General features: G+C 30.8%; 1 protein-coding gene across 1 annotated transcript; it reads right to left on the reverse strand.

The window, feature by feature from the left end:
* On the reverse strand, positions 1-2,851 carry LOC112728520 (uncharacterized protein OsI_027940). The gene is made up of 6 exons (XM_025778685.2): positions 2,620-2,851; positions 1,761-1,947; positions 1,224-1,380; positions 1,091-1,128; positions 940-997; positions 1-452 (listed from the first exon to the last, which is right to left on the reverse strand). The coding sequence occupies exons 1-6, from the start codon at positions 2,622-2,624 to the stop codon at positions 325-327; spliced, it is 573 nt and encodes a 190-aa protein (XP_025634470.1). The 5' UTR covers positions 2,625-2,851; the 3' UTR covers positions 1-324.
* Between the last annotated feature and the right edge of the window lie 22,493 nt (positions 2,852-25,344).

Below are 25,344 nucleotides of genomic sequence, written 5' to 3' on the forward strand. Positions count from 1 at the left end.
TCCATCAACAGTTGCCATGAAAATTAATAGGCAGCATGATGAATAATATTATATAGATATTCTGATACCAAATTCCTTCATGAAATAAAAAAAAAGTCTCACTTGTACAATATCCTACTTCAGCTAGAGAGAATGAATGTTAAGTCGTTGACTATGCCAATAGCACTCACTACTCACCAAGACACCAATGTTTTAGGGTCAAGAAACAGGGGTAATATGATGTCTCTACTTCAAGAACTATCAATTCACACTACAATACTGAAATAATCTACTGCATGCTTATAAGCATCATCCAGGTGTTGAAGATCTTGAACTGAAAGGGTATTATGTGCTTGGAGCAGCTTCTTTTTTCTCTGTTGAAGCCTCCCCGGCAGCATCTTGATCTCCGGCCGTGGAAGCTCCCTCTTTCTCAGTACTAGTCCCCTGTCCTCCGGGCTTCGACACTTCTTGCTCTATTATAATTGGCAAACAAATATATTTCAGTCGGCCAAATAAACGAATCCTAAAGCACGAAAACCCTAAAGTACCATACTTGAGGCCTTAAGAATGGGAGAACAATGCTACAATGCACCTTCTACAGCAATTGATCATGTTGGTTCATTTAGGACACTTCCTAAATGATGCTAAAAATGACCATATTCTGCGGCCGACGAAAAAAGGTAGATCCACCAATTTAAATCCTAAACGGCAACTGACTTTGGCCTCAAATATAGTATCATATGCCTCATAGTTATAAAACCAACAAAACCTTTTCTTCCCAGATGAATTTGGCAATTCAATCAGTTAATTCAAGTTAGTTTCATGATTCATTGGCTTCCCCTCTAGGGGATTAATACTAGTGAGTAAAGTTCACACATACCCATGATTTCTAAAATGATGATGTATAATAAGTACTTCACACACACCAAATATCAAATGCTAATTTTGCAGCATACTTACCATCATCATCGTCATCATCGAAATCACCCATTGCATCATCGCCCATCCCACCAAATTTCTGCAGCATTCAATAGAATTAGAATTTAGAACAGATTACATCAAACAAGAAAGGGTGTCCAAACAGATGAATTCATCCAAACACATTGCATACCGAGAAATCCATCCCTCCCAAGTCTAGATCACCAAGACCTAAGCAAACAAACAGGATAATCGGTCAGAAAACCGCAGCCATGAAACAGAGAATTTCAAAAATTGCTAATAACATGATTTAGGCATGTCCATACCACCATCATCTTCATCTTCATCAACCCATTTATCCCAATCTACTTTCACATAATGCGGAGGCTTTCCTTCTCCTCGTAGTAACCTTTTCCACCATCCTTTCTCTGCCTTCTCCACCACACAGAATATGCCTCTCACCCCTACATTAATCTTGCTCTCCTGAAACCAATAGAATATGCATTGAAAAACAAAAATAGTTCTAGTGCAATTAACAAAACACTAAATTTCTTAGACAAATTTCAAAAACATTAAAGAGACTTAAACATGTTACATGTACTCCATGGAGATTACATCAACAACAAACATCATCCTAAAGTGCAAGCACATCATGGATAATGCAATACTTTAGTTTAGTTTCTTAAACTAATATCTAAGTAGATGATGATGCATAGACAAAAAGAATCAACTTCCACATCAACCATTTCAAAGAAAACTACTTTAACCTACATGGTCACACCTGATTATCATAAAAGAATTTTACACGGTAAATTTTATAGATATGTCATTGCTATCTATAAATAGGAAAATTTGAGTCTCACCTCTACATTAACCTTGTCAAAGAGATCCAACTTCAAGTCATACAGATGATCTTCGGCACCAGCAGTAGCCGAAAAGGTGAAAGTACCATCTGGAGTTAGGTCCACTTTCGCATTCTTCGAATCCGGCAACTGAACCGTTATATAAACCTTGTCCAGCCTTTGAGCCCACTTAACCTCAGGATGACGGCTGCACACAGCAAATGATGTAAAAAACACGATCAGAACACAAAAATCAAAAGGATTTAATTTGTATTTACTAAAAGTATAAATTCCTTTACAGTATCAATCACAATACTCAACTTTCTGATTCACTACATGAATGCTGATGCAAATGGAAGAATTTGATCCCTAAAAATGAAAATTCCCAAAATGCATGCAAGAAACCTAGATAGTATACTATAAGTTGAACTACCAAAAAAGCTATTCATCCCAATAACACAAATTGCAGCACAACAAATTAAGATTAAAATTTAACTAACATCAACAAAAATCAAAATTATTAATATCAATGTTCAGCAACTTGACAATGCAAAAAAGGCATGTATAGCTGCTAGTAATTGAAAAACCACAATCATATTTTCCCACACTCTTCATAGAAAATCACACTTCCTAAACTTGCCAATGAGTTATAATAAGAGAAAACTTTTACAATATAATAAAAAATGAACAAAGTAATGCAAACTTCAGTGGTATAAACCATTAACTAACATGTGTCCTGTTTCCATTTCAAAAACTATGATTACTCAACATAATCACTAATCATAATCAAACTTAAGATGCTAAGTTCAGAGGATTAACACTTTTAAACATACATATGAACATAAAAAATAAATAAATAAAATTGAAATGAAAAAAGTACCTCATGGTTTTGTTAGAGAGAGACAAAAACCCTACGTTTGAGAAGAATTGAGAGTAAGGTAGATTTTGATGACAGAAGAAGGAACACAGAAAGTGTGTTTATGTTGTTTGTTGAGCGACACTTCTAGACTTTACTACACCTTCTTTCTCTTTCTTCTTCTTCTTCTCTCTCCGGTTAAGTACCTTCTAGAATATGCTCCTTGTGCTTACCAAATTTATTTATTATTATTTTTTTTTTTTTTTCAAAAAAGGTCTGTCTAGAACTAGATTGTTTTTTTCTTTCAGTAATGAAATTTTTTTTTTGGTATCTCTTAATCCGACCTGACAAAGACTAATTCGTGGAAACTCCATTTAAAAAAAATTATTATTTATTTATTTATTTATTTATTATTATTTTTTCTTTTAGTAATGGAAATTATTGTTGTATCATGGTTGGTCATGGATGGCTCATCCTTAAACGCTCCTTACTAAGTATGGAGTGCTGCACATCTTGTAGATTCATTAAATCTGAACTCTTCATTTATTATATTTTATTTGAATGGTCTGGATTTAAAAAGGTAACCTGTTAATCAAGTTAATCATTTTTTACAAGTTTTAGATTTTTTTTGTAAGTCTCAGATATTGGGCTGAAGTTCAAAATAAAAAAATAGTATATAAATATTAAAAACATGTCTGTACAAAAAAAAGTTATTGGACTTTAGAATTAAAATAAATAATACATAAAAAATAAGTTGAAAATTTATGTACTAAATCTAGAAAAAAAGATATAATAGAATTTTAAAAAAAATAATATTAAATATATATTATGTATATAATATTAAAATTTAAATAAATTTTGTTTTGTGTGAAATAAAATTATAATATTAAATATAAATACAATGATAAAAAATTTTGTGTTATATATATATTATGTATATAATATTAAAATTTAAATAAATTTTGTTTTATGTGAAATAAAATTATAATATTAAATATAAACACAATGATAAAAAAATTTGTGTTATATATATATATATATATATATATATATATATATATATTGTGAGAAACAAAATTAAAACATTAAATATGAACAGTATGATAAAAGATTTTGTATTATATTAATTTAATTAAAAAAATATATATACAACGTAAAAAATAAATAAATATATAATAATTTTATTTTGTGCAAAACAAAAATTCATATAATTTTTTATTAATAATTTTTTTATTGAAATATGTTATTTTACTATATTTATAATATATTATTTGGGATAATTATATTATTTTAGTTAATATATATTATTTAAAAAAATATTTAAAATTTATTATTTTGTATTAAAAATATTATTAAAAATATATTATTATTTTTTCTTAAAATAATACTTTCTTTTCTTTGGTTCAAATACTATGACAATAAAAAAATTTTACGTAATTGCGTCTACTCAATAAATATTATATTCATTTATTTCTATATTGTATGTAAAATAAATAATTAATATTTAAAAAAGTTAATAAAAAAAAGAAGTATTCTTTTTTTTACCAACTCTTAGGTGAATATAGAAATTATGTCATTTGAACCATAGTTTGTTGGCAAAGAAAGAAATACTCTTAATTATATATTAAATAGAATAATTATTTATTAGGCTCATTCTTATACAAATAAATTTTTTTTTTAGTTTTATATCTGTAATATTTTATACCAATTAGCTTCAAAATTTAATTATTTTTTGAATAAATTAATATAAAATAATACAAATAATTGTTTAAATATAATTGTATTTTAATTTTTTATTCTTACGTACACGTTGAGGATAATTTGAAATAAAAGATAATGGACTTGTTGTAACTGTCATGTATATTGTACTTTGACTGTGTCGTCATTTGAGAATCATGGCGCCTTCATGGAGACCGGGTTCAGTTTTATGTTTAGAGTTAGCCAACCAGCACAGCGGCCACACAGCGTCTTCCTTTTCTATGACAGCAATTTTTCGGACTTTGAAGGTCCATTTATGGTAAAGGTGGAATGGGGTGAGTTCAAGAACGTCAAAAATCTGTGGCTAAACAGAACAATAGTGGAAGCACCTGCTAACAAACAAAACAGTGAAAATACTTGAAGACATCACATCAATAATAACAGAGTAATGGAGGAATTCGATCAATTTTTTTTGAGTATTTTTCTGGTGTAAAGATAGTCCTGTGTTAAACGAGTGAATTAGTTTTTTTTGTTAGTGTCGATTTGTTTGTTCAGCCCATGAAAAAAAAAAAAACAATAATAAATAAATTTAATTTACCTGATCACTTTTCATAGTAGGTTAACTTTTAAAGAGTGCTGCACTCCCTACTTTGCCTAGAGTGCACTAGCTTTCGCCGTCATGGATGACGGAATGTTTCAATTTAATATGGAAGTGATTTTTTTTTAATTGTAAAAATTAAATCTGAGATTTAAATTTGAGACTAGACAAAATTTTAATTAAAATCTGAGGGTAAGGAGTGATAAGTTCAAATTCTAGTGTATAAATTGAAGGATTTAATTTATGAGTGGTTAATTTTTTATTTTTATAGTAAAATAAATTAGTGGGCCAGATTTATAAATAAAAAGATTTAAATTTAAAATTAAAAAATTTGTGGGTCAGATTTATAAAATTTAAAAAATTAATATTCTAATTTCATGTGAACGAAAATTAACTTTTCGATTTTTTGGAATGTAATCTCCACAGCCGAGTGAAACACGTGCATTTTTAATAACAATGTAAAATATAATTATCTTTTTAATATTAAAATTAAAAAGTGCTAGAACTACAATGATAGATAATGGTATTTTCTGTAAACAGCGAGCTAAAATTTAAAAAAACGAATTGATCCGTATTTTAAACAAGTTGGGAATACATCAATTTAATTTGACTCATTCGAATTAACGAATTAAACGAGTTGATTCGTTTGATTCTCTTTTTATAATTTATTTTTTGTTTAAAAATTATTATATAATTTTAGCAATTCTTTTTACTTGATATCCATACGAATAAAAAAAATTGTTATGCATTCATATACTTTGATAATAAATTATTTAAAGTTTAAAAAATTAATTAATTAAAAAAACATTATATATGAACCAAAATAAATTTTATATACAAAAAATAAATAGCTAATATCGTACCCATTTACTATGGAGCTGTAAATTAAGTCAAATTAATCTACTTCTAAACAAGTCCTAATTTTAGTGGTTCGATTCATCTATTTTTATGAGCAATTTGAATCGACTCGCGAATTGCAGTTCATGTTGAAGACTGTAATCATATAATAAAGATTTTATTTAATTCACTTTTGAATATTCTAAAAATCAATTTTTTTAAAGACTAAATTGACCCTAAAAGATATGTTTTGTTCATTTTCTTTTCCAATTGTTCCTTATGAGTCCAATTTCAATCATATATATATATATATAAACTAGACTTTCAGAAAATCTACGACAGAGTGAGGTGAAGCTTTGTGGATATAGTGCTGTAGAAGATAGGCTTTGGTCTTAGATGGAGAACTTGGGTGAAGGAATGTGTGACTACAGCGTCTACGTCAGTGTTGATCAATGGGTCACCATCCAAGCCGTTCAAGATGGAGAGAGGACTCAGACAAGGAGACCCTCTATCTCCTTTTCTGTTCGTTCTTGTCGTTGACGTTCTGCACAGGATGGTGGGGGAGGCCGTAAGGAATGGACGGATTTTTTCATTGCTGGTGGGAAGGGACAATATAGAATTGTCGCATCTCCAATTTGCAGATGACACAATCTTATTCTGTCCGCAGGAAATAATAAAATCTGTTCTCAATAGTCTGCCGGTTTACTACTTGAGCTTGTACAAGATGTCAAAAACGGTTGCAGAAAAGATAATTGGACTTCAGAGAAGGTTCATGTGGAGTAAAGAGGATGGGAATCATGGTATACCACTGGTGAAATGGGAGGTAGTTCAAGCTCCGAAAAAGCTAGGTGGCTTGGAGGTGGGAGATGCTCTAATTAATTAGAAATGCATCGCTTCTGTTCAAGTGGTGGTGGCGCTTCTCAAAGGAGGACTGTCCGCTGTGGAAGAAGGTTTTATGCTCTTGTAATCAGTTGGACCCAACTGTAATTTTGTCAAGCCAGACCTTGCCATCAAGATGGGCCCTTGGAAAGATATCTGCCAGTTTAATATCAAGGAGCAACAGGTAAGAGACAAGATGATCAGTGGTTTGTCTATGGAGATGGAAAACGGCAGGAGCACTCATTTTTGGGAGGATGCTTGGTTACAAGGTGGCTCTTTGAAAGATAGTTTTCCGAGACTCTTCTCTGTTTCAAATCAACAAGGTTTCATAATAGGGGACTGTGGCTTTTGGGATGTGGTAGAATGGGTATGGAACTTCCAGTGGAGGAGAGAACTATTCCAATGGGAGTTAGAGTTACTCAACCAACTTCACGACCGGTTACGGGTTGTAAGATTATCGAGTGATAGAGAGGACTGAGTTGTATGGAAATTTGACAAAAAAAAAAGGTATTTTTCTACTAATTTTTTTGTGCAGGTGCTGCAGAAAGAGATTCTTTCAGAGGATATCATGAGTTACAGCTTCACTAGTTCGATTTGGCATGGCTTGGTTCCTCCAAGAGTTGAACTATTTGCATGGTTTGTTTTAGTAGGCAGGGTCAACACGAAGGAGAGGCTGAGTAGACTGGGCATTATTAATCATAATGACAATATATGTGTTTTGTGTAAAAAGGATATATAATTTGTACATCATTTATTTTTTGCCTGTGAGTTTACGTGGCAGGTGTGGTGTGCTTGGTTGAAGTATGCTGATAGAGCATGGGCCATTATTCCGGGACCGTTAAAGAATTCTTCGAGAGTTGGACTGGAGTACCAGGCAGAAAGTCGGAGCACAGAAATGGCTAATAGGCTTTTTTGCGGTCATTTAGAACATTTGGTTGGAGCGGAATAGCAGAGTGTTTCAGAGATTAGAGACAAGTGTTGAAGGTGTTAAAGATTATGTCATTTTCGAGTTATAGGGAATGGTGTGGAGTTGATCCATTTGGTTGTTGATGGCAATGCTGGAGATAACAACGGATTATACTTGTTATCTGTGTTTTATGTTTTGTTTTTATTGTGCTTGAATCCTTGTTGCTCCACTTTATTGTGTTGAGCTCCCTTTGTTCAATATATATATATATATATATATATATATGGATTTGGATCTTCTAAATTTTAAATTTTATTTTAGAGGATAAAATGTAATATCTCACCATTTATTTTATAGGTGAAACAAAAAAAATATAAAAAAATCACATTTAAAGGTGAGATATCACTTTATTCTCTAAAGTAAAAATTTAAAATTTAGAGAATCTAATAGGGCAAAAAACAGAAATAAGCCAAGGGAGCAAAAAAATTACCTGAATCAGCCAAACTGAAAATTGCTTCACGAATCAGCCAAAGCACATTACTATGTAATTCGAACTAGTTTGGTTCGAACTACGTTAACATATAAATCGAACCAACTTGGTTCGAACTACAAATTACATAATTCGAACTAGCTTGGTTCGAATTACACACGTGAACCACTCCCCAAGTAATTCGAACCGACTTGGTTCGATACTCTCAAATTGCATCAAATAGTAATTCGAACCAGGTTGGTTCGAATTACTCACAATTCGTTCAAAAATCTAATTTCTGTTACTAGCATAGCTTCTGCGTCATGTCTTAATTTAACTCGTAGAGTTTGTTATTCCGGTGTGCATTCAACATACATTTCATTTAAAACTCTGGAAACAAAACATATTCATCAATTATGATCCCATTCACAGTACATCGCACTAACATTAACAAATGTTATCACTTACCAACTACAAGTAAGAAAACCGATAATACTGGAATCTAAATGCGAAATTGAAATAACAAAAGTACCAAAGCTAGCAATACACCTAATCATGTCCCCGTGTGTGCTCTGCTCCTCGGAGCTGTGGGCAACTCCGACGTGTGTGGCCGGGCTGCCGACAAAGCCCACATCTCTTTGGCCGGTTCGGGTCTGCCTCGTCCATATTGGTCCGTATCCGAGTGGACCTCGGACGACCCTCTCTCGCACGCCTCTTATTCGGGTCTGGGATGACAGTCGGCCCATCATATGGTGGCCAGAAACCCTCTGGAATGGGAGATTTGAAACCCATCCGATACACACTGAAGACCGAACTAAGACGATACACACCTGGTGGACGTAAGGCTCCCATGTAAGCCGTGAGTAGGCACAGCATGCCAGTGCGTGGGGACACGGGAAATGAAGTGCCTGGAAGTATCTGCAGTCACATGTCTGAGATGCAAGCGAGACTCTGTAGCTACGCAGTGAGAAAGAACCAGTAGGAGTTGTCTTTGCGACGGTGAACTCGGAGTTATCCCTGTCATAAAAAGTCACCGTGAAGCACCGAGCCGTCTTCAAGTTGGCCTCTATACACTTCACCAAGTGCTGACTAAATTGTTGTCCGGTTCCCTACTGTGCCTCAGCCTCTCTCCCTTTGCGAACAAATGATTCGGCCAACCTTCCGTATGTTGCCTTCACTAGCGAGCACACAGGAAGGTTTCTAACACCCTTGAGGATTGAGTTCACACACTCAGAGATATTCGTCGTCATGTGTCCAAATCTACGCCCCTCATCACAATGCTGTGTCCACAATGAATACTCAATCCGGTTCGCCCAGTCACACATCGCCAGGTCTTTAGACCTCAGAATATCAAACCAGTAATGGAACTCGACCTCGGTCTTAGCGTACGCCGCATTCACAAGTATCCTCCTTGCGTCTTTGTCCTTGAAGGTTAGGGCGAAATTTGCCGCTACATGTCGAATGTAGAATGCCCGGTATGCAGACGGAGGTAACCATCCTCCGTCAGGAGCCTCAAGCGCGGCCTTGATGCCGTTATGCCTGTCCAATATAACCAGCAGACCCGGCTGCAGTGTCACATGCTCACGCAGGTGGGAGAGAAAGAAGGCCCACGACTCAGCATTCTCACCCTCGACTAATGCGAATGCCACAGGGAGTATGTTGGAGTTCCCGTCCTGTGCAATCGCAACAAGCAACGTTCCCCTATACTTGCCATAGAGATGGGTGCCGTCAATACTAACTAGGGGCTTGCAATGACGGAATGCCTCGATACATGGTGGAAACGTGCAGAATAGTCTGTGAAAATAAGCTTGAGACTCGTCCAGCTGTGCACCGATACGAACAGGACTCGTCCTAAGGACTGCAACAGTACCAGGCATCGTCAACTGGACTCTTAACACCCACCTTGGGAGCTCGTTGTACGACTCATCCCAGTCACCATAGATGAGGGCAACAACCTTCTGCTTGGCTAACCAGACCCTCCTATACGTCGGCCTAAACCCAAAGTGTGCGGCGGTGGCATTTAGGAGCACCTTGATGCTGACGGATGCATCAGCCCTAACCATTGGCATAATGAATGCCGATATCACATGGTAATCCAAAGTCCTGTGGTCGCTGGAGATGGAGGTGGCGAGACACGTATGCGGTCCGTTGTAGCGTTTGACTTCCCAAAGGCCCTTGCACTGTCGAAGACTCAGGCAAATCAACCATGTGCACCCATTCCCAAACTCAGAACACTTGTCCACATACCGGCGATAGTCAGACTCCACGACCTTGTACTGTACCCCTCGACGGATGCTGTAAGTCTTCACACTTAACAGGGCCTCATCTTTATCCTGAAATCGCTGACCAACCTAAAATTCTGTCAGACCTGCAGACCCTTCACCATCTCTAGCGCCAAATCCAGCCAGCTGCCCAGGAACCCCCTCCTGCCTCATGGCATCTAAGTCCAAAGAGGAAAAATGTGGAGGGTACTGCTGTGTGCCAGAGCTAGAACCACCGCCCGCCCCAGCAGGCTCACTTGCTCCGACATCATCGCCACTGTCATCAACAATTATATCCGGCTCGATATCATCATCCTCTGGATCATCCAAAAGTCCATTTCCAACCCCAGCCAGTGCAACACACTGTAAAGAGGTTCGTGGAAATTCCCCTGTTCCGACCTCGTCGCCTACACTGCCGTTGAGATCAACAGCGAACGAAAGGGAGGCAACAGGTTGGACGGGTGGCTCGTACGCAGGGACGGAGGAAGAAGCAACGGCAGGTCTGGAGCTAGAACCGGCTACCGTGGCTAAAGTGGTGGTATTCCGGTTCAAACCCCTCGAGCTGGATACCACGTCAACCAACTTTGCCAACAGTTCTGGTGTCCTCACCTCTGGAAACTGCCGGCGACAATGAAATATGACCTGCAAGTCCTCATCACTCCCGATCGTAAAACAATCATACTTAACGGTTTCCTGGAGCACCGTGATTGGAATGCGATAGAAAAACTTCTTAACCCGTTTCACACCTTCGAGACCAAGTTTCAGCAGTACAGAGCTAACAAGGTCCTCATACCTAGTCGTAGGCCTGACGATCATACACAGAGGATCCTTATCAGTGAACTTCACACCGGAACGAATTTTCCTCTTAATGGATCCTCTGTGGTGAACCAACACTACGAAACTCTCCTCACTAGTCATCTTACCCCTCTAATGAGAGATACTCACGTTCACACCATATATATACAGGTCTAGTCCTAACTAATTCGAACCAGCCTGGTTCGAATTAGTTATTAGTAATTCGAACCTACTTGGTTCGAATTACTTTGGTTAGCTTCCACCTATATAATTCGAACTCATCTAGTTCGAATTATGTATGTTTTAAGTTCGAACCAACCTTGTTCGAATTAGTGTGAATGTTGCCAAGTAATTCGAGCTGATTCGGTTCGAATTATATACAAATGAAATTCGAACTAAGCTGGTTCGAATTGTATAGAGAAGTGCTTTGGTTGATTGATGAAGCAATTTTTAACTTGGCGGATTCACGTAGTTTCTGCCCAATCTAATATATAATAAAATGTTTTTATGAATTTAACTATCATAGAACTTCAATAATTTTGTATATGATTTTGCCAGGGAGTTCCTATGAATACTGCCCTGAAGTTCTTCCAACTATGAAGTGCAAATTCGGTATAGAATTAGATAAATTTTATGACCCTAGCAAAGGGTTTGTTGTGAATGAAACTTGCATTGTTGTTGCCGAGGTTTTGGATACTAAGGAGGATTTCAAGAATTTATGCAAATACAAAAGTATTTTGTTCAACAATTGGAGGAACTATTTTTAACTACCGTTATGGTATCAAATATCATGAGAAGAGTAAGAGAAGTCGAGACTCAAGAGTATATTGAATGGTCGTTCATAGCTTTGGGAAGAGTTTTGCATTTTCTTAAGAGTAATAGTGTCAAGGATATGAATGATGATGCATGTAAGGAGCTTCATATGATTATATTATTAGGAGGAAGATAATATTCTCATTTATTACTAATTATATCTTTTTTAAATTATATAAATTATATTATAATTTTACAAATTATTTATTTTTAAATTAGAAAATCAAATTATTATATTATTAATAATAATTTATTTTCTAATTTTAAAAATATTAAGCAATTATTTTATAAAAGTTAGTTAAAATTTTTTATAGAAAATATTTTCATAAAAAAGTTAGCAACTTAGCATACAACTTTATATATGTATGTGCGAGTAAATTATTTTCTAAATTTAGTTCATTATCAACATGCTTAAATAAATGGTAGTATTTGTTTTACCTTAACCGTGGCTAACTGAATAATTTTAATACATTAAAACCATCACAACTAAATTATATTGTTCATTCATGATTATAATATTTTTTAAAAAAAGATAATATAATAAAAAAATCTATTATTTTAAAAACTGAAATACTAACGATTTCCTTTCTTAATTATCTTGAAGCAATTTTGCGACCTTGGCTAATTAGCAACTTTACCCTACCATGTGCTATTGAACAAAAGATTCAACATCTAATTACGTCAAGATTGTTAAGCGTCATTAACTTAGAGCATAACTAATGACAAAACTATAATTTTTACTTCCTTTAAGTTACTTACACATTTAACATAAAGACTTGAGTCCATTATAGGCCAACAGATGAAAATGTTGTTACAATTAAATTTTAAGAAAAAAACATTGACCATATAAAACTAATATAACAGAATTCCATTGACAAAGTTAGCCGATAAATTCAAATTTATGAATATGTGGCGTTTATTGATCAATTATTTGTTGCTTATCACACTAACCCAGAAGATTTTATGTAGCTGATGATTAAGATGGCTTAATCGTTTACAATGATCTTATAATTGCATTTGATTACAAGTAATTAGACTCTACTAAATAATACAAAGTATAGAAGCTAAGAATAAAAGAGGGGTTAAGATTTCTTAAAATAAGAGGTGTATTTTTACATAAGCTAACACAATAATCAAACAAGAGGTTGATACAGTAAAATTTTTGATAAACTTTCTTTTTTCCTTTTTGTATAAAAAGAGAAAGACCCAGATTAGAGAAACATATACAAAAAATTTAAAGTATCTGATCTCATCTTCAGCTTGCACACCTCAAGACTCAAGTCAAGTAAGTTTAAGTAAAATGTTCATCAGAACATTAATTCAACTAGAAAAATTCATGTCAAAGAACGATAATGTTACCAAGATGATCCGATCCTGTTGACTGTTGATATTTATCTTTAAGGAAAAGTTTAGGGGCCACCACTTTTATTGAAATCTGGCCAGCACTTAACCATCAAAAGAAAAATGAGTAATCCTACACCGTTAGATTTCATCTCATACCATTAAAAATATTGATGATAGCTAATTGATGGTTATATATCACAAATTCTACTGGCTCCCTAGCATTCCTCTATTTTTAAATTTGATCAAACCTCATTTTTTTTCATCATAACCTGATCAAACCCAGAAAAAACATCATCCATCATAATTTTTAAACCACCATAAAGATTATAATATAAGAATTAAAAAGAGGCAATATAGTCAATGTAATTAGCCAATTGCCACTCAATCATTAAAAATATATTCAATCATTATACCTTAGGATCACTTGCTGTAAACAATTTTTTCTCAAACTCAATTACATCCATAGTTCAAATCTCTTTAGAAATTCAGGTACTAACTAATCTCAAATATTTTAGCCAATGAATCATATCTATTTAGCTAATGTTTGTAGTAACTAAAGACATATCACAAATAGTAAATCATCGAAAAAAATAAACAATAATGCAAATCTGTCCTGCTCTGAGCATAACTAAGCATGATATTAAACAGTAAATCTTCAAAAAAAAGGAGAAATAATAATACTATATAGCAGAGATCTCCTTTTAATATTCATTTTCATATACAAGTGATTATTCAGCAAGACAACAACAAATTTAAAGTTTAGTTACTAACAAATTCAACTCAGTGATAATTTTCAACAACAAAAATATTTAGTTAAGTAATTATTTGAGCAAGACAGCAACAAATTCAAGGTTCACTAATGATAATTAGTAAAAAAATTCATCTTAGTGATGATTTTAAGCAACAAAAAAAACTAGTTCAGTGATAATTTTAACAACAAATTATTCAAGATTCATTGGTGATAATTAGTAACAAATTCATGTTAATGATAATTTTCAGCAAAACAAAAAAAAACATCATTAATATTTCCAGCAACAAATTGCAGCAACAAAGATGAATTACAACAACAAAACTGAAAAAGAAAGAACAGAAAAATTTATTGGAACTCACCAAATTGAGGACCAGCTTCTGGTTGCACGAAGGGAGCTGATGGCGAGACTCAAAGCAAGAAGACGAAAATGACGACCAGCCTCGGGAATGGCTGCTTCTGCCGCCGGCGACGACGAGCGCAAAAAGGCGTGTGATTGAGTGCGAGACAGTGACGAGACATGGAGCGACAACAACAATCAATTCCGAGACCTGCTTCTGCCATCGGCGACAACGAGCTTAGGAAAGGTGTGCGAATGAGACTACGTGTGAGACGATGACCACTGGCGACGCAGAGAGCGACGACGACTTTGAGTGCGAGACTAGAGACGAGAGAAGGAGAGAGCTTGAGATTGCGAGAGCTAGCGAGTAAGAGATGAGAGAGCTCGAGCTTTAATGAAGAAAGGGAGAGGAAGCTAAGGAGACGTTGAGGGCTAGGATTTTTTTTTTTTTGTTGTCAGATTGAGAGATTAGTGAGAGGTTGGACTAAGATAGACTTGGGGGTAGAGTATTTTTTTGTCCGAGATCTAATTGCATTTTTTAATTTTTAAGAATTTAAATGTCTACAAAATAAAAAATTAGGAATATATTTGTCTTTTTCTAAAGAATTTAAGTATGATTCGATTCAGATTATATAAATCAATTGAATCGAATTGGATCTGATAATTATAATATGAACAATTGAGTTTATTGTTGTTAATATAATAAACCAATTTTATTTTAATTTTTTAAAAAATAAATTATTAATTGATTTAATAAATATGTTTATTAACAACCTGACAGGTAAACAACTTTAAAAAAAATATTTTATGTATCTTTATCAGAATGGTTGCCAAAAATATTTAGGAAAAGTCTAAGGGGCCAACAATTTTGTTAAATTCTAGCCAGCATGTAACCAACAAAAAAAAAGTGAGTCATTGAATGAAATCTCACACCAATCTCACACCATTAAAATCATCATTAATGACTATTTGATAGTTACAAATCACAAAAGTTGATGGCCCATAGCATTTCTCAAATATTTATTCCAGGCATGTGGTTAGTAGTGTTCACTACTTTGGCTTAGTCCACTGGAAATTGTTAAACAAAGGAGGTTTGAGAAAATCAACGGGAGAGATTTGAGGAGACGATATTCCACATCAGCCACCAGAATAGTTATATATATAGTGCTTCAAACAATACAGTGCCAACCTCGAAATGGAAGGCAAGTAATGCAAAAAAAAAAATTTGCAATGTTTTCTTCTCTTTTTTATTAACATTCCCTTATGCTAACTAATTTCAACCACAGAGAAGATGGAGTTACCGGAGTATGTTGATGACAAAGAAGGAAGGATCGAAAGAACTATGAGGGAACATGTGACGTTCACTTGGACAATCATCAACTTCTCAAAATTGAATTGCGAAAAGTTGTACTCCCAGACATTCTTGGTTGACAACACTCCATGGTATACTTATACATATCTATGAGAAGCGTTTTAAATATTTCAGAAATTATGACGTTTCAGTGGTTTTAGTCATTGATTTCAATTATATATATTTTATTATATTAAACGTATATTAAAATCAGTTATTAATATAGAATATACATTAAAATATAAAATATATATTAAAAATATATTAAACTACACACGTATTTAATTATTAGTTCAATTCTTTTAGTCTAACTATTTAAAAATATATTTTTAGTAGTCCACACTTTTAAATAATATTTTGTCAAAAATAATAATTTTTACTAATTCTCTAATATTTCTGTTTTTGATATATATTCAATGACTAAAACCACTGGAACTAAAAACTTAAAAATTTGTAGCTTATATGTATGTCTATATGTTTGGATAATCTGTTTGATTTGATTTTAGGCGAATTCTTCTGTATCCACGAGGACAAGGGTTCATGACAAAACGCTTAACAATGTACATGTGTGTTGGGGACAGTCATAGTTTATCTGGTGGTTGCTACACTAATCCTACTAACTTCCGAATTACTATACTTAATCATCACGAGCAAAGCTTGGACTCCCATAGTTTTGGTACTTTCTATGTACACTCTCAATAATATCAAATTGAAAACATTTATATTATAATTTTTAATACTATAGTATAAAATATATTTTTTAACATTTATTAATTATTTTTAAAAATAATAAAATTGTGAAAGAATAATTTTTTTTTATATGTTGTTGTTTTATCATATGGAAGAATAATGTTACTTATTTATTGTATGTTGTTGTTTTATTATATAAAAGAACAATACTACTTATTTATATTAATTACTAAATTGATTTTAAATTTTAAAATAAAATAAAAAAAAACTAGAATCTCTAGATGATTCTGTTAGAAAAAGATAAGTATAACTAACTTAAAAAATGATAAATATAATAAATTTTTTTTAAAAGAAAAAGATGAAATAACAAATAAAAATAACATAAGAATTTAATAAAACAAAAGAAGATTCTAATATTTATGTATATATATTTTGTAACACGCAATAATAAAAATTGAGAAATATATAAATATCTAACCATTTTATTTGTACAGAAAAATCCATTACAAAATATATACTTCATCAATAATAAATCTTTAATTAATATTTTTATTTTTTTTATTTTATAATCATATAAATAATTCATCAGCTGATTTTTTGACTTAGTCCTTAATTTTCAGTAAATGAATCATATTATGAAATATGAACAACCCTAAATTATATATATATATATATATATATATATAATAAAAATATTTAATAACAAAAAGATATTAATAAAAAAATTATCCTATAATATATAAATATTAAATAAGATAAATTTAGATTGTTTTTTGTTTAACAATAATGTATATAGACATTGTAAGAACTTTATCATTTTAATTATCATATGACTTCACTTTTGGCAGAGGATTATGGGTATGGAAAATACAACCGCGAAAAACTTCCTTCCTTTCATCGCTGGCAATTCTTGACTTTATTTAACTTTCATGAAAATGGGTATCTTATGGATGATACTTGCACTATTATTGCTGAGGCTTCAGTCAAGAAGCATGGTACTGAGCACAGTCACTTGATTGCGAAGGGTATCATGTCTTCTTTAGAGTTAGTGGATTTCAGGGATCTATGCAAAGTAGAGAAAAGATTTGTTCAACTATTGGAGGAAGCGTGTTCATATCACCCTATTCTTATTGAAAATCAGAAGAAGAGGAATAGAACTAAGAAGTTCATTGAATGGTCGTTCACTGCTTTGGGAAGAGTTTTGCATTTTCTTGACACCACGAGTGTGGAGGATATGAATGATGATGCATGTAATGAGCTTCAGAATCTATGGGAGGAACTTAAGACTTTTGGATTTGATGATTTGACTTGGTTGGAGCTTCATGTTCTAGATGCATTGTCTATGAGAACCCATATGGAGGTTGATCTTCATGCAGCTAAAATGGAGAAATCGGTAAAGACATAATTTCATGATGATCTTTTTTCTTTACGTGAAGTTGATTGGTAAAAATAGTTAAATAATAATTTAGCCAAACATATCAAATTATTTAACGATTTTCAGCTATCAATTTAACATAAAAGCAAAAGTGTATACAAGATTGTGCATATGATGACCATGAGTTTTCATGATGCTCAGCGAATGGCAGCAAATGGAGGAATAATAGAAAGCGTTGTCAAAGGCCTTATAACGTGCTGCCAACCGAAAGGCAAGCAATAAATACGTCACTAGTTTTCTGATTTTCCTTTTTTAAAATAAAGAAATGATAGAGGTCAGTAACTTTTGTGATTTATAATCATCAAATAGCCATCAATGATGATTTTAATGGTGTGAGATTGGTGTGAAATTTCATCCAATGATTCACTTTTCTTTGCTGGTTACATACTGACTAGAATTTAACAAAGTTGCTGGTCCCTAGACTTTTCTTTTAAAATATTGCTGATAAGGCAATGTAAGCAAGCTTCATTTTCACAAATAATGTGAAATTGAGACGAAGAAAGTGAAAAATTCTTAAAACTTTTATGTAATATTTTAAAACTATGTTGTTAATTACTAAATCAGTTATAGAATACATATTGAAATACAAAATATACATTAAAAATAAATTAAACCGTATCCTTGCTAGCACTCCTCATGCACTTTGAACCACAGAAATGAAGATTGATGAAGAAGGAACGGTTGAAACAAAAAATGGCATTGGTGAGGAAGTGACGTACACATGGACCATTAAAAATTTCTCCTCTAAATGGAATGGGTGCAAGGATCTGAAGCTTTCCTCCAATGAATTCTCAGTTGGCCTTTACTCAGGGTATACTTGCAATTGAATCAACTCTTTTATATCATGCAATAATATACTAACTTTGATGTGTGGTTTTAACCCATTTTTTCTTTGGATTCCGTTTTAGGCGAATTGTTATGCAGCGAGAAAGGTGGTATCAAAAAGAATGCTTGACCATTCAAATGTGTCGTGGGAAATATCCTTGTTACTCGCGGATACTTTCATCTACAATTTATGTACTTAATCAATTTGACAACATGAAGGAAACACGTGGTACGTACTTATTTTCCATACTATGGATTTGGAAGCTTTTATCATTATAAACGTTATATATATTAAATTAAATAAAATAATTGTGTGTTTTATCTTCTTAGTATTATATATTTTTTTATGCAGTGTCGTTTGGCTTAATTATTAATAACTAAATTCATCATGAGAGGTTATATTGATTATTTAAAAATAGACTTAATTATTTTGTCATATGTTATATCTAAAGTTGTTAAACGAGTGAATAGGTAAGGTTCGAGTCGACTCATTATGAGTGATGAGCAAAAATATAAATAAAAAAAGGAAAAGTTTGGGAGGCCAGTAATTTTCTGTTCAACTAGGTATCCTTTAAAAATAATACAACATTCAGTTTTTTATTACAATAATTAAAAAAAATTAAAATAAACGCAACTAAAAATTATGAATAGATTTACTGTTTTTTTAAAATTAAATACACATCTAAAATACAATCTAAAAAAATTGAAATTTAAATTTTAAATTTTAAATTTCTGTTTCAGATTTAATATATTTAATTATTAATATATTATAATTTAAATACATATCTAAAAATAAAATTATTCAAAATTCAAAATTTTGATTTTAAAATTATAAAATAAACCTTAAACTATCAAATTATTAATTAAACTCGTACAAAATACTCAAAGAAGCAGAGAAGTCACGTTTGCGCCATGTCGTTCATCCGTGCCACCTTCCTCTTCCGTACTCATCCTCAACGCTGCCTTCCTCCTTTTTGGCGCTCATTTACAACGCTGTCTTTTTAATGTTTAAATTTAAATTTTAGATTTATAATTTTGGATGTGTTTTAAAAATATTTTCTGTATAACTTCGTAATTTTAGATGTGTTACAATTATTTTTTAACGTTTAAATTTAGATTTTAGATTTATGATTTTGGATGTGTTTCAAAAATATTTTCTGTATAACTTCATAATTTTAGATGTGTTACAATTATTTTTTAATGTTTAAATTTAAATTTTAGATTTATGATTTTGGATGTATTTTAAAAATATTTTTTGTATAACTTAATATTTTAAATGTATTACAATTGAAAAAGAAACTACAATTGAAAATATTTTAGTTTATGTATATAATTATATTCGACCATTCATAATTGTATTATTAACATTTATATTGTATTATTAAAGTTGACTGATTTGATTTTTTTTTTACCAAAGGAGACTCGAACCCGCAACCTCTTAATTTTATTAAAGTTGATTGATTTTAGATGTGTTTTAAAAATATTTTGTATAAAATATCATACTATCAGATGTATTATAATCGAAAAATAACAACACAATTTTAAATTAATTGTTGATTATAATAATTTTGAAAACTAATAAGAATCGAAAAAAATTTAACTGATAATTTAAATAATAAATATTATATTCATTTGATCGAATAAAAAATCAAAAGCTTAATTGTATTATTAACGTTTAAATTTAAATATTTAAAGTTAGCCTGATTTTGGATGTGTTTTAAAAATATTTTGAATAACATATCATATTATCATGTGTTATAATTGATAAATAACAACAGAATTTTTATGACCATATCAACTACATCTTCTGTCTTAAATTCCAGATTTTTTTTGCTTTTTTGCTCAAACTACTTACGTAGAAAGTACTTTATTTACAACAACTTTATTAATAAAATTAAATAAGATCAACTTTGTTCCAATTAAATCAGCAGAGTGTTTTTATGTTTAAATTAAAATATAATTAAAAATGTTGAACATGATATTTCTTAACAAATTACATAAACACATGTGTGGAAAATAATGATACCTTTTTGGTTTGGGATTCACTAATGCGTGTGAATGTCCCATAGAATAAGGAATTTAAAAAACTATATCTGTTACGTGAAGTTACGAAAGTAAAGCAAAGTCACCGTAACTACCAATGAAGTGGGTGGGTTTTAAAATTTAAATTTAAATTAAAATCTAATTATAGATATGTATCTATAAAATAGGAACATATTACACTAAAAAAATAATTAAATATTATTTAAATGGCTGATTAAAGGCTGATTAATATTGTACAACTAGCGGTCCCAGTAATTTTATTGAATTTTGGCCAGCATGTAACTAACAGAAAAAGGTGAGTCATTGGATGAAATCTTACACCAATCTCACATTGATGGCTATTTAATGGCTACCAATCACAAAAATTGCTGATCCCCTAGCATTGCTAAAAGATATTTTTTGTTCCTTTTCTTCCCTAATTATTCCTTATGAGTTCAATTTACAAAATTATCATATATATATATATATATATATATATTAACAACAATTGTATGTTTTTATGAATTTAATTATCATGGAAGTTCAATAATTTTGTATATGATTTTGCCAGGGAGTTCAATTGTGGAGTACAAATTCGAAATAGGATTAGATGAATTTTGTGACCCTAGCAAAGGGTATGTTGTGAATGATACTTGCATTGTTGTTGCCGAGGTTTTGTATAATAAACAGCTGCCCAGTAATTATCCCACTTTGCCTAAGCTGATGATCAAGTATTTTTCATTTGACATTTATCGTTCAATGACGGATTTCAAGAATTTATGCAAAACAGAAAAACTTTCTGTTCCACAATTGGAGGAGCTATTTAAGCAACTATTTGTAACATGGCGTGATGGTATCAAACATCTTGAGAAGAGTAAGAGAAGTCAAAAGTATATTGAATGGTCGATGCATGCTTTGTATAGAGTTTCGGATTTTCTTGAGAGTCACAGTGTGAAGGATATGAATGATGATGCATGTAAGGAGCTTCAGATTTTATTGGAGGAACTTAAGACTTTTGGATTTGATGAGTTTAGTTGGATGAACTTTGATCTATCGGCAGAGCTTGAAACAAAATTTTGGAGGGGTCATAAATTTATTATAAGAATTGAAGGTCTAACTCATTTTTCGATGAAAATTTTTGAATTTTTGAATGTTGTATCTCATTTTTTTTTGTGATTTATTAGAGTGCAAGAACTATTTATAAGTGTTGATATTGTAGAAGTTATATGTTCACTTTTTTTAATATTAGTCTTCCTCTAAAAAAATACATCAATTCTTTGATTTTTCATCGTGTTAAGAGGATCAATGAGAGTCTAGTGGTGCATTTTTTAAGTATTCCTTATGTTTTTTAAATATTTATAAAGTATTTAATTTTGGATTTAATATTAAAGACAATGTGTGTTAGATTTTTCAACAAAATTATGTATTATTTAAGATTTAGCATGAATATTTATATGACAATTTTATATGGTATCACATTGGTCTTTTTTGTTAACAGAAACAAAATTATTTAATAATTGAATTTTTTATTGATGTTTTAAATCTTTTACGAAGTTTTTTGTCTTTTTTATTTTTTAAGATTGCGCTTATAGGTCTCAATCTTTTGCATTTTTTTTACCAATTTATTCTTAAACCTTTTAATTAAAAATAAACCTTTTGATAAAAATGCTTAATGGGATACAGTTATAAATCTCATAAAATCTTCTTAGAGAATTTTAACACAATAACTCTAAGGAATTGATGGAATTATCACCTTGACTAATCTTTGATTAAGATGTTAACAAAACTATTCAAAATAACAATAATCTACTAATCTTTAGGATTAGAAATTTAGAATTCAGTTAGATTAAAAGAAGATAATTTAAAAAAAAAATTATACTTTTTTAAGACTTAGATAATTTTATTAACCTAAATCTATCTTTTATATATACAAACTTAATTTTATTTTATTTTTATTTTTTTGTAAATAGATCTATCAACCTTCTTAACTTTTGTGGGTAAAAACGTACTTTTCTCAATTTTTGACAAACTTTTTCATTTTTTCCTACAATTTCATTTAGTGGGTGGCATAACTCATAAGAAGGAAAAAAACATCATATAGCAGATTAGCAGCACAAAACTCCTTTTTTATTCCTATTGGGCTCAAGCTTTTAGGCCCAGTCTTATTCTTCCTTGAACTTGGAAAGTGAAAACTGATAACCACATTCTACATGACCAAAAAGTATATAAAAAAAAAAACCACATTCTAAGAATCCATATTTCTTATACTAAAGGTCAGCAATATTTGCCAAAATAATCATAATCTTTTCAACCAAGTTGGATTGATCTAATGGTTAGTTTATTAGTTCATTTAAGAAAAGATCGGGGTTTGAATTCCACTTTATGCATGCAACAACTCATTGATCAACGACAAACTCTTATTGCAGCAAATTAGTCATTAGTATGCCAAGTTGACAGATATCGACATATCGTAAGAAACAAAAAAAAATGATGATCTTTTCTATTATTTTTAACAATTATTTATTTTACTTTAATGATAATAAAAATAGTCACTAATATATTTATCTATAATTAAATATTAATTATCTTATATTTTATCGCTACAAAATTTTAATAGTAGTTATAAAATTATTATAAATAAAGATTATTTAATAATAATAGAAAGTATATAATTATTATAAAAATATAAATTAAATAAAATATAAAATGACTATTATGTTATTGTCATTAAATATTTTTTATTAAATTTTTAAAAAGTTTTTTTTTGTGGTAAATTAAGAATATTTTCTATTTTATATTATTACTTTACGAACCACTACTACGCTAATAAAATTCAGCATTAGTCGCTTTTATTATTTTACTGTATTTTCATGTCGTGGGGACAAAGGAAACAATTGACTCTTTTGCTACGCATTTTAATTTAATTGTTTTTATCATTAATTATATACATGATATATGAATATGATGCCGAATTATTGCTGATATATCTCTTTCTTGGAGAGCACACCATTTTCGTATATGATATTTCTTCTTCTTCTTCTCGTGTGTGGACCTTTGCATTAAAAATTAAAATATGGATGAAATTTAAAAAAATAAAAATAAAAATACAAGCTGTGCAGGTTGACCTAACTAACTTGTGGGGTAAGTTTGAAACTTCTAAGTGTATAATATTTAATAGCCAATTATATCAACTAGTATTTAGTTGAATATTCAGTTTTTAATAACATGTATGTGGAGGAAAAGATTTTGTGACCTAATGTATGTTTCTCTTTTGAAAAAAAAAAAGTAAAATAGAATTATTATTTTTTTGGGTTGAACTGGTCATTATTTATTTATTTAATATATTTCTAATTTTAATTTCTTAGGCACGCACTTTGAGTTTGAGGGGGAAAAATGAAAGTGATTGGTGGAGAAAAACTATAAGTCACATGACGTGCATGCATGTATAATAATATTCATGTTTGATTTGACTCCATGATTATATCTATCTCCAATTTCATTTTTCTATATATTTTCGGTTACAATAACATCATGCTATCAATTATAAACATTTTTCTAGATATGGTTAAGTGAACGGATCTCATATTTCTCTTAATCAGGCATTGAGAAAAATTAATGCTCAATATATAGTGAATTATAAATTATGAGATCATTATTATTACCATAACTTAATGGTTATGTTCAACTTATATAGTAGCAACATATAATTAAATATTAATATTAATATACATCTACTACTTACTTTATAATGGAATTATATTTAACTTAATTTCAACAATAATAAATTTAGAGAATATATACATATAATATATCATCAGCTGCTTATTTCAAACGAAGAGTTATACATAAACTTATGGGTTGAGGAAATTTTTCTTAAATATATAAGTTAATAAATCAATATTCCTAAAAACAAATTAAAATAACATTAAATACCAGACCATTTTTTTTGGGAGGAGAGAAAATTGGGTATTGGCTGATTATGCTCAAAATTGGATAAATTTTATCCTGTTATACTTTTTTTAGTTTATTTAAGAATTTTTTTAATATTGATTTTTTAATTTATTTAGAAGATTCCTACATATATATATATATATATATATATATATATATATATATATATATATATATATATATATATATATATATGGACTGAAATGCAATAATGCAAATATAAATTAATTCAATTATTATTACCCCTAGAGAACTTAATATATACATATATATAGACATAGTAATATCTTGATATATTAAATTTTTAATGTATGAATAAAAAGTAAGAATAATGATAATCAATTTAAAAAGAGAATAAGCTAAGTACTGGTTAACCCTTCTTATAATTAGTAGTAACTAGTAAGTACTAATAAGTAGTGATTAACCAGTTGTCCATGCATATTGGTATTTTCGTTAAAGTGATAATTAAAAATTAAATGATGCGATGTTCAAATATTAATGGTGTGGAAGCATTCAATATATGCAATTATATGCAATCACATGGATTAATGTTCTTCCAAGATTGTCACTATCATTATTATTGTACTTAGACAGACACGTGAAAATTATAAAGATATCATTTCTAGTTCGAGGAAAATAGCAATGGGGAATATTATTATGACTAGTTTTGATTAGTATTATTTGATTACTAATAAACAGAGGACATCATGCTGACATCATGCATGACGAAAATTCAAATGTACATAATGGATAATACCCTTAAATTCAATTTAATTATAATAATAT

This window comes from Arachis hypogaea, chromosome 12, assembly GCF_003086295.3.
Source record: "Arachis hypogaea cultivar Tifrunner chromosome 12, arahy.Tifrunner.gnm2.J5K5, whole genome shotgun sequence".
NCBI lineage: Eukaryota > Viridiplantae > Streptophyta > Magnoliopsida > Fabales > Fabaceae > Arachis > Arachis hypogaea.